General features: G+C 35.7%; 1 protein-coding gene across 1 annotated transcript in view; it reads right to left on the bottom strand.

The window, feature by feature from the left end:
* The window catches only part of LOC149299916 (citramalyl-CoA lyase, mitochondrial-like), a 121,309-nt gene that overhangs the window by 21,123 nt on the left and 88,086 nt on the right, over positions 1–12,100 (bottom strand). Inside the window, exons 5-6 of the mRNA XM_089485863.1 lie at positions 7,069–7,257; positions 1,014–1,115 (exon numbers count right to left, since the gene is read on the bottom strand). Of these exons, the coding sequence (XP_089341989.1) occupies positions 1,014–1,115; positions 7,069–7,257 (291 nt within the window). The remainder of the gene's footprint in view (positions 1–1,013; positions 1,116–7,068; positions 7,258–12,100) is intronic.

The raw sequence follows: 12,100 nt of genomic DNA, 5'->3' as shown, positions 1-12,100 counted from the left end.
CCATTGCTATAAACAATTAACATTTAAGCAAATATTGGAACCTATATGAAGGGTGCCTCGGTCAATGTACACATGTGCATGTGATAAAAGTAGATTTGGGTGTTTTATTTTGTGACATGAGTATACATATAGTGAATACTGGGTTAGATTGTAATCATACCTGGGTAGGCTACATAAATCTCTCCACCTTCTGGGGGAATTACTTCATGATGGAGTATGTCCCGGCCCAGACAGCCGTTAGTATATAGGGAGTGTGGTATTAATCCATGGTATAAGGGACATATTTTCACCCACTCCCTTCTCCAAAGAGAATCAGTAGTAGCAGTTGATCAAATGATGTGTGCAGTCATGTATTGCTCCTAATTAAGTGTATAGTATCTCTACTGCAACATTAAAATTCATTTAACTAATTTTTATCAAATGCATTGTTCTGTGAAAATATCAGAACATCATTTCATTGCTACTGGCTCAGAATAGAATAACAATATTTTATAGAAAATAAATACACCAAAAAATATGATTTTGGCATAATATTTTACAGATGTAAAACATTGTTATGTGTAAAAAAGTGTTTACTGTATCATAAAAAAGGAACTGTTTTATCATTTCTATTTTTATATTTTTTATTCATTTGTGCCGTTTTGATTCAAGCCTCGGAGAAGCACAGCAAGGCCAAGAAGCATTGCCTTAAAATATGTTTATATTTTTTTTTTCCAGTAAATATTCCTAGAAATATTTAACAATTAAAGAGAACATAAAGTGATATATTTTTTAATGTACACGAAATATAATTTGCATTGTTTAAATGAGGGCTACATTTTTTTCTACAGGGAGCAAAGGAAAAGAACTCATACAGGAAAAATAGACATATATCAGCTTTACAAGCAAAGATGAATACATTATATGTATTATATTAACTGTTAACATGTATGCTTTAACTATAAATCTCCATTTCTAAAGTAACACTTTAACTACTCTAAACTGCAATGGCAAATTCCAATGATGCATCTTACCTTAAAATTCAGCAATCCCATGGCGGTTTCAACAAAAGTAATTAAGTGTATTGGATGTGCTAGAGTTCTCCGTTTTATGTAGCAGTGAAATTTTTCTGCAAACTAAGATTAAATATGTGAAGCAAAACAAAAAGAATAGCTTAAACAAATGCAGAAATAAGTATAGAAAATTATCAACACAATAATGTCTCTACATCCTTTCAAAACGTCTTAACATGTTGGTGTAAAGTTTCCGACATTCATTCCAAAAGCTACATGTTTAATACCATCACAGAGATGAATCTAGAATGGAAGGCTCAAGAGTCACTTTGTTTTTTTTTCTTGGACCTATGATGATCGCTGAAAACTAAAGATATGTCATAATCATAATAATAAACGGGTAAGGTTAGCTGTTTACATCACATAATCAGAGAGAGACAGAATGTTTAAGGGCGCGTTATTCTATACAGGCCGTACCCTTACTCTTTGTTTCCCTGCCGCTCATTCACAGTTTTGGCTAACCTAGAAAGGCCTTTAGAAGGAAGTTCAATTCTTTGATGACTAAAAGATTTCTATTTTTCTCTGTGAGACCAGTTCACAGCAAGCTACGAGCAGCTAGGGGGGCAGCCCTAGTTCCAAAGTCTATCATCTGGAAACATACAATAGCTCAAGCATGGATTTGGCCGTTTTCATTGAGAAAAAAAAAAAGAGATTACACGTCTGCTATGTGCATCCTGATAGAACAATTTGCTAGAAGATAAGAAAACGTCTCACAGGTACGATAACGTTATTTCAGAAAACATTGGCAAAAATGACAGGTTTGTCCAATTCGTTTTTAAGGAAATATTCTGCCATTGATGGATATCAAAGGAACTGGGAATTTTAATCATCTCTCTATTCAATCTCAGTTGGGTAAATCATATCTAAGAGATTTGCATAAATATAAACCATCAAAGACTTTTCATCTTCAAAGGAGGTTTCAAGACCCTATAAGCTTTGTACTGTAATCATCACAGGTCACAACCCTGCAGGAACAGGGCTGCTATGGCAACATAAAAAACTAATGCTTAAGGCTTAGCATAATATTCAGACTAATAGAAAGGAAACTCATTCTAAAAGCTGTCAGCCTATTTACCACAAGCTGGATTAGAGGTGTTATTTCGTCCCCTTTTTTTTTTGCTTCGCCCCAAAGCCCCCTCCTCCATCACTTGAACCCTCCCCTCTCTGGCCAAATCAAAACATCAAATCCGACAGATACAGGAAACACAGTGGCCACTACTGTTATACTCGCTAGTATTAAACATTTTTTTATGTGACTATGCTTTATTAATAAATTAATATTTCTTAATCATGCATGTCGTACTTGAAATTTGCATATATATATATATATATACACACACAAGTTATATATAAATATAATTTGAGTTACATGTTTTATTTATCTCAAGGTTGAACTGATTGACCATGCACTAGAACTTTTTAATTCACAGACCCTAGGAAGGAAAACCTTTTTTTAATTTATTTTTTAGCACGTATTACATACATTATCACACCACCTGGAAATTTCAGAGGTTTACAAACAAAAAAAAAGGTACATCAGAAATGTTACAATAGCCTTTGCACTAGAATCTTTACACCTCACAAAGGGTCTCAGGCATGCTTCTCCCCTCATATAATATTTGTTCAGAGAGCAATCTTAAGAAGTAAGCTTGGGGGCAACTTTCAATTAATATTTTTTTTTCTCTGTAAAAGAGGACAATTAAATGTTTCCGGCCAGGCGAAGTAAGGAGGTGTTGGGGAGGGGGTGGTAGAGGAAATAAAAAAAAAAAAAAAAAAACCCAAAACAAAGAGACTAGGGAGGGGATGAAGTAGCAGGCCTCGGAGTTTCTTTCAATTCCAGTCTACACCCAATAGTGTGTGAGGAAGAATGCCCACTGTTCAGGGTTTGTGGGAGAATTGTCCCAGTACAAAAGAGGCAGAGTTATGCTTGTTATACTCCAATAAGCCATGCCAGTCAAACAAGTACCCATACCAAGGACAAAAGGAAAGCAAGGGATTGTAGAACAAAAGAAAACAAGTAAGCCCATCTTTCAGTTGTGCATCAGCTCCACATTTTATGCTTCACATAAATAAAAATCAGAAAGGATAACAAAAAAGGAAGACAAAAATCAGAAGCTGGTGTTGTAGGAAAAAAATCTGCTTCCAATAAAAAAAGAATTACTTTAAAAATAGGTGTTGAAATGTATTACGGATTCTTTAAGATGAAAGGCTTTCTACAGTCAGAAGCGTGGGGAGGGGGAGGCCGGCTTCCAATGATGCACGGCTTTTTTTGTGCAAAATTATCTTGGAAATAAAGGTTAAGCACGAGAAAGGAGGAAATTGTGATCCTGATTCTGGAAAAGGCTGAGAAGGAAGCTAAGGAGGGGCTGATTTTTAGACGTGTTTAATTTCGTCACACCACTGGTGTGAATGGTTTGAGGATACACACTCTTGGTTGAGAGTTGGAGGCAGACTCCAGATGGCCTTGTACAGGCGTATGAGCAATCATGTTTTTGTCAGCTGACATCTTGTCAATGGAGCATTCACTGATTTAGCTACTGTCAGATGTCCATTGCCAAACTAGTAAAAAAAAAAGAGACAAGCTGTAAGATCAATAAAGATGGTTTGGATCACAGCGGAACCCTGACTGTACCACGTGCTTGAGAGCATAAAATGAGGGTTGTAAAATAAAATGTCGTTCATTGGTTTACTAAGCACATGCTCTAGGCCATCTGTAGATCACCCTCTTATATCAGCTCATATTATGAAGGTTCATACAAATGTTAGTTATAGAACGTTATAGCCTAATAAGGCTCTTATTAGTTTTAACATTACTGACCCAAAGTTGTTGGTGAATTTAATTACCCCATCTTCCAAAAGTCAGAGACTTTGATTTTTCACAACTTTTGTTTAGTACATTATATACTATGGTGTTTTTTTACAAGTTTGTTAAGCTTATGATCCTCGTACAACTGATTTCTTAAAGTTTCAGGCCAGAATGCATTGGACTTTCACCCCTGATGTACAGACTTCTGCAAATAAATACTTGCCTGATCATTTTAGTAATACATCTGTCGCACCAGGACCACTGTGCATGCCTGAAATATGACTTGTGGCAATTACAAGGTCACCAACTGAGCTTGTGTTCAGGTCAATGGAAGCTCAACTTAAAGAGTCACAAGTTCAGCTGCTACGTAATTCAATGGGAGTTATGAGTGGAAGCACATTAGTCTGGATCCAGGTAACAGACACATACTTTTATGTCAAGTATATTCATGGGGGTTCTGTTGTGTGTGTATGTTCAGTTCACTCCCATCAAAGGTTTTATAGGAATTTTCTTGAAAAAGTCAAATATTTGCAAGTTTCAGATATTTCCATTTCAAATATTCTATAGACTATTGCTTCAATTATTAGATATAATTGGGATAATTAAAAAAGATGACTGCAATCTTCTCAATATAAAGAATAGCGTGGGAACATATCCCAGAAGTGTTTTGTTCAGAAGTTACATGTAAGTTTCAGAATCATTAGGCTATTTATATTTATATTTGACACCCATTTTATGATGGATCTATGTAAACCCAAGTACCATCTGGGTTGCCCAGGAGTACATTATTATATATTATTAATAATATGTTATATTATTATATGCTCACTCTAAGCCTATTATCGTATGTAATGGATGATGGACCCCCATTTTAGGAAAATTACTGGGACTATAATTTTAGATTGATTTATAGGGATTCGATTTTAACATTTTGTATATTTACCCACTCGTTTCCATTTCTATGTGTATTAAGAAAACTCGCAGTTTAATCTACGTTTAGGTGTTACTTCTCTAATCCCTTTACCTCTGTTATGTATTCACCATTGTTGAATGTGTGAGGAGATTATTCTGGAGCTGGTGTTGTCTGCATTATCCTATGCCATTATGTTATGTGTTAATTATGTTAATCCTTTCCTGTTTCCTGTGTTTGTCAATTTCCCCTCTCCTGGTAAAGTGGCTTTATAGTCTTAATAAAGTGTGTTCTCTTGCATCCTGACTGTTGTGTCGTGTTGTCACTGGTGGCATGATTATTTTGGAGACCCTTTTTTGCCAGAGGAGCACTTTACTCCGAGAACCAGAGGTGCTTTCAATATGAGGAAGGCTGCAACGATGGTCAGGGACATCCCGGTAGAACTGCTTTCCCATTACAATCCAAAAATGGTGATTATTCCGTTTGCTAAATTTGAATGTTCAAAATGCACACACTTTGCACAAAATGTAAGGGACACTTTTTTTTAGAGAACAGGCTGCTCTACAAAATACTACATTTTTCCTGAACAAATATAATCAGGTTTTTCATCATCCATGCACCTAACCTGTTCTTGCCCCCCCCCCGATTTGCACTTCTACAGCTCAATGACGATCTTCCACACATGAATTATCATGTGGAGAGAGACATTGGTGATGCTGCGTAGATATTTGGATGTTCTCAAATTATTAAAAAAACATATTTGATGTGTAATATAATTTCAAAAGGGTATTTTTAGAATTTTTACTGATACAATTCATAAACTCAACTTTCTGCTTTATATGTTCACACCATCTTAACTATTAGGGCTGATGATTAGGAACATCAGGGGATAGAGGTATCAGCATCTACAGAGGGACTCTTAGGATGTATAAGTGTGGCAGCAGAACTAGTCTTTTTAAGGTGTAGTGGAGCATTGTATTATCTTGCCTCCACTGCTTTCCTGCCAACAATAGACAAAAGGAATCCCAGTGACCACATGGTGCATACCACAGGAGCTTTACTGGTAGGCATGAGGTAATTAGATGGCCATGATGGACCCAAGTATAAAGTGCATTATCCTTAATTGATGAGATAAAGGAAACTGCAAAAGCTTAAATTCCTCTCTCTTCTCTTATTTAGGCATTTGTTCATGGAATCAGGAGCCAGCATGGAGTTGGCATGTAAATAGGGTCTGATGTAACTTAGTTGATGATTTAAAGGAGAGCATGCAGCCAGAGCATAGAACAACTTGACTCTGGACCTTAGGTAGTGGCCTAGGTTCCACCGTGAATAAAACATTTTGCAACAACGAAGTTACTGAACAATGTCAGCCATCATTCTCCCAGACTGTAGACAATTTATGCTTATCTCAGCATGAACACAATTTTGTTTCTCCCTCCAAGTTCTGACTGAATGGAGCAGGATCCCTGATGTATAACTGAATGTTCAAATTGCACACTTTACCTGATGCATGATGCACAAGGTATTATAATAAATATATATACATAACTGAATATAGTGTATATATTTGTACTTCAGGGTAAAAAATAAACTAGGTAATGCTAGGCTCCCTTAGTATTACAAAATGTCAGAGCGTAATAAAACTGGCGTTATATAATTTCTTTTGTCCAATTAGATTATTTACACGCTTTGGAAAGACATTTGACATGCCACTTAACATTTCCAGGATTTTATTGGCTGAAAACTCAGTCATGAAGCACAAACACACCTGTCAGCAATTAAAACCAAGGAATAGAGAACTGTTCAGGAAATAATATCTGTGCTAATTAAAAACACTAGTTAAAAGCTTCCTGTCTGCTCTCATAGGTGCCCTGAGAAGTGACCTTATTCTTTTTTCCCCCTCTCTCTTTATAGTAATTTTGTTTCATATGCTGATAATGTGTTTTCCGCAGCGGACTGTAGACTGTATGGCATGCTCTACCTAGCACTAAAGCCAATATCCTACAGACCTCGACCCACAAATGAAAAGAGTTTGTCGTGATTGTCACCTATTGGTAGAGGAAATAAAATATATTAGCGTGTCGTCAACGACTTTTTGTTAGAAGGAAAAAAGGCCTGCCACTGATAAAACACATTCATTTTTCAATCTGACTTTGCTTAAATCACAAAAGGATGTACATATTTTATTACAGTTTGAAATATATTGTTTCTGCAATGTCGTTTGCTTAAAATGTTCAGCACCCCCAATCTAATTATTTTGCTCTCAGTAGTTACATTGTGTGTTAATGAAAAGCACTTACCCATTTTATCTCATCTGGATTTTCAACCTTTGGCAACATTAAGCAGGAAGGCAATACTCGGGACTGCAGCATGACCCCTAGATCTTCCTCTGCAAGGTTGCTGGATACGGAGTTAACTCTGACACACTTCTCCGCGCTGCCAAGGTCAAATTCTTCCAATGTTTTAACAATTGTGTGTCTGGCATCAACCTACAATTATGAAAAATGAAATTACGATTTCAGATGTATTTCCCAAATATAAGCTCACTCGAGCAAATCCAAATGATTATGCGATATAGCATAAAGTATAATATGCCAATTTATCCACTGTATAGAGCTGAAGGATACGATGGCACTATTGAAATAATTAAATAATGATAAATAAATAATATAAAGTGCAGAATTACAATGTCAGGAGACCAGAGAATATATTAGAATTTGAGTACAACACTATGGAATATGATGGCGCTATATAAAACAATACATAATAATAAATATTACTTATCCACCTTTCAAGTGTCCAAATGGTACTCGACAAGGTAGGCACATGGTCAGGGCAAGACTAATCACCCACCAAAGCCAAAGAGCCACCTCATAGAGCTCAGCTTCAGTGGGGTGCGAGATGGCCATGTGGGAGCTACAGCCGAGGTCTGTGCCGCTCCATTGATTTTACAGCTCCCTGGGCCAGTCAGGAGAGGTCAGAGGATCTCCCCAACTCAACCTTGATCCCCACTATTCAGAAAGCGGGACAGTGGGGAAGATGCACAGGACACTTTCCAAAAATCAAGATTTCCCTGCAAAAACTGGGACACTTGGGAGGTATGTATGCTATGAAGCTACATCTTAACTTCCTATTTACAGGATTATTGCCCCCACACTTTTTAGGTTTCTGCTTGTCTTTTGGTGGATTCTGATAAACCTAATATCTCCCAAAATTATTAACACCGAATGAAGTGTTGCTTAGTAAAGCTTAAATGTTTGGTTCTATTATACATTTTCTTTAGTGCTCACAAATTAATATTTAAACACATCATATCAATATTACTCACATATGCAATCTTGTTTACAAAGTATGGTGATTAAAATAACATGAATACAAGCATAAAGGCATTTTTCATGTAACTTAGGCAGTTAATGAACTGCAGGTTTTAATTACCTGTTAAAGAAATATTTTATATGTAAACAAAAGCCTGCAAGGATTGTCACCAAACAAGCACAAGTATTACCCGGGGGTTCACATATTCTAATGGGTCTTGTTTTTCAACAAACACATTTAGATCGCTCATTCATTTGTAGAAGGCCAAATCACAGTGGTTTCTGCAATCATCTACACTTTCAGGTGGTAATGAAACATTTTTACGATATGAATCATTCCTGTTTGGCCCTGACACTTATTATTATTGCAACATTATTATTACATTTTATTTATAGGGTGCCAGCAGATTCTGTACTGTTACTACAATATGGGAATACAAAATTAACAATAATTATTCAAAATGACAACAAACACACAAAAGAATGGCACAAAAGAACAGGCCCATTTTCACAAGCTTACAATTCTAATAATAATTGGTGAGAATATCAATATGTAAATCATTTTATCCAAGCTAGAATACTATGCATTCAGTAGATATATTACAATTACCAAGCAACACAATAACAGAGGATATTTGGCTATTGCATATCATCCATTACTGATGTGAAAAATGTAACGGCTCATACTTAATTCAACTTTAGTCTACCTCTTGACAGAGAAGGTCCATTCTTAGAGGCTGACTAGGTGAAAACTGTTGGATATTTTACCCCAAAAAACAAACACAGTACAACAGGGTTCAAGCATCTTCATTGCATTGGTATGGAAGTTTAAAAAGTACAATTGCACTTCAATCACAGTCTACGAACACCAAATTCAATGCTGGGGTTGGAGTTTATCCACAGGCATGTAAAATTGCACTGTATTAACTTTATAATACTAAAGTGCAAAACAATCCTTCTCATAGAGTAAGCACACTGGGGTTGGCACTATACTGTATAATGAAATGATATCATGGGTTGACTTGCACTGAAATGTATATGTCCTATTTATTTTTGAACTACGGGTGCCAATATGGAATTTTATTATAGGCAATTATTTAGACAAACACACAAATGAGGATCACACCTAGGAATTTCCTGGCTCAGGCTACACAGATAATTAATGTGATGGGTTTTGGAACACAAAACTATGATTTTAAAGTGAAGGTCATCCCCAATGAGTTAAGATAAACACAAATAAAGTAAATATACATAGACACATATTTCTCCTTTTTTAACACAGACCTTTCTTTAATTGCATGTGCATCTGAATGACATTGACTCCTCTATCACCCTGCTTTGAACATACAAGGCAATATGTTGCAGTCCTTAGTGGTTTAGTCTGTTTCCATAAAGTTTTAAATTTCCGAACAAACTATTGAAAATCATTACTTCCATATTTCTCAATCCATTTGAATTACTGGCAAGCATTGTAAATCAACAGTGTGCCTGGTTAATATGTTCTCACAAACTGGTCTGGGAGATTCTCCTGATCTAACACAGCATTTCCAAGCTACCGTTTCCTCATTCTTCATAACTAGTTCCATATTTTAAAACTTCATTTTGTGGACAGTTCACATGGGTTCACATCTGCGATTTCAACAATTAGTATGACAGAAGAAAATAAGGAGGATGAATGGTGCCTGGGAAAATGATTTGTGGACTTATGAAATTAAGGTTGAATTGTTCAAGACGAACATGCAGCACTATATATGGCGTAAAAAAGGCACCGCATGAAACATCGAGATGAAAACATCATCCCAATGGTGAAGTACCGTGGAGGAAGCATCATGATTTGGGGATGTTTTGCTGACTTGGGGCCTGGAAAGCATGCTACCATTTATGGGTGATGCAGCAGGACAACGACCCTAAACATCCAATCTCCTACAGTTCTGTAAGGAAGAATGGTCTGAAATTCCTCCTGAATGTTCTGCAGCACTGTGAATAATGGATGTGTTCAATAAAGACATTGAAAGATCATCATTCTTTGTGTTTTATAGGCGTAAGTGCTTTGTGTAAACAAACAGGTAATTCCAAAAGGTTAATTTACTTTTTTTGTGCCATATTATATATATATATATACACACACACACACGTACAATAGAGCTTGCACAATAATTCCATGGTTAATTATTAAATAGTGAAATTAACCACTATGCAATTATTTCTTAATTAAATATACACACACATTATATATATATATATATATATATATATACACACATTTTTGAAAATGTTATAAAATATTATTTATATATGTAGGTCGCAGCATAACATATAAATATATATAATTATATAAAAGAGAAAAATAGCCCTTCTATATTTTTATGATAGGAACCCATTATCAGTGCTTGATATAGGTTCACCTGTATACATCCACAAATGAAAAAATGCAGTTATGATAAAGTAATGGGGGAACTCAGCAGGGTATTAAGTTGTATTGACAGAAATATTAGCACAAGCAAAAAAAAAGTGACAAAACCTTATGGCGAATAGAAAAATCACATGCCTATAATTTGTCCCATTATCCCACTGCAGGAACTCACACACTCAGACAGAGTTGTGAGAAGCTGATTTCCAGCTACACATAGTGTGCTTGCACAGCAATTCTATATCCTTGTTGGTTGTATTATCATATCGTGCTAACACCCATCTATGGGGTTTTAATGAGAATGCTTCATAACCAAATGCTAAGAAACAGTGGTAATTATAATCACTGTTACACTGGTAGCGGCAATATACAAGAAATCTACCAAAAACTAAAACATACCAAAAATAATCCGCCTCCAAACAGTATCAACTAGTAGCCTGTTTCCAAAGACAAACCCCTCCAAACATAATAGCAGAATCTCCTGGGCTTAGTCCTAAGCATTTTTTACCACAATTACAGGATTTAACTAGAAACCTGGAAAAATAGTAATGACAGCAGCCAACCTCCACCAGAACAGATAGTCCTGTCCAGAAGTGCACAATGATGTCATCAAATGCGTCATGTTATATTGGAACAGGGAGATAAGTATTAAAGATGAACCTTTATTGTATTATGCAATAATTAGTTTCACATTTTATAGCAATGTCTTTTTTTTTATTGGACTGCCATTTAGTTTTAGATTTAAAGCTTCGAGAGGATCAACATATCACAAACAAAAGACAGCAATTAATAAAGACTTCTTGCACTAAAGACTTTTAATGCTAATGATCTGACAGCAAGCATTACTATGGCGAAACATTTTTTTTTATATTTACATGATAGTATCAGATAAAACTGACTCGCAAATGATTTAATCTGTGTTTTGGTTCTGTGCTGTGTATCATCAAGCAGAAGCGGCTACTGTAGTGATTCGTTTATAAGCTGGTTTCTAGAGTACAGCTCCCCACTTTAAAGAGTTTCCAAATTGAAGATGCTCCTTAAATAAGATAAAAGATACAGAATTGTTATACCAATACTTGCCCAGTAACAGCAAATCCTAAATCTCACGTTTTATTTTTTAAAGTTGCTGTTCCACTTAAACAAAATATCACATGCACTAACCTGCTAAACAAATGAATGGCAGCAGATCTGTCATCATGTCCTTCTTTCTGAAGGTTTAATCACATAAGAACAACACAGACTTTTAAGACAATGGAAACAATTCATCAGTGCCGGCTTTTCTGTCACATGGCAATTTAATGTTCCCATAAAAAACTACGAAAGAAAAACAATTCACTTGGTTAAATAATTATTTTTGGAAATGGTTTGAGGATAGAACAGTGCCCGAAATGGTGTTTGTAATGCTGAATTTAGCAAAACTGTGTTTAACAAATCTGCTACATTTAACAGAGTAGGTTGAAAAAGCACCTTTTAAGTTTAAGATGTATGCACCTCTATGTAAACATCGACCTTGGAAGGAAAGTTGTGTAATTTGTCTCTTTAGGTACCGTTCTCAGCTCCTCCTCATTCTTTTCTATTATCCTTTGCTCCTATTTTAGATTTTTGTTC

The sequence above is a fragment of the Sceloporus occidentalis genome, unplaced genomic scaffold (assembly GCF_023333645.1).
Source record: "Sceloporus occidentalis isolate IW3139 unplaced genomic scaffold, rSceOcc1.0.p SCAF_27, whole genome shotgun sequence".
Classification (NCBI taxonomy): Eukaryota; Metazoa; Chordata; class Lepidosauria; order Squamata; family Phrynosomatidae; genus Sceloporus; species Sceloporus occidentalis.
Note: the sequence above shows the minus strand (reverse complement) of the source record. Positions and strands in the feature narration are given on the sequence as shown.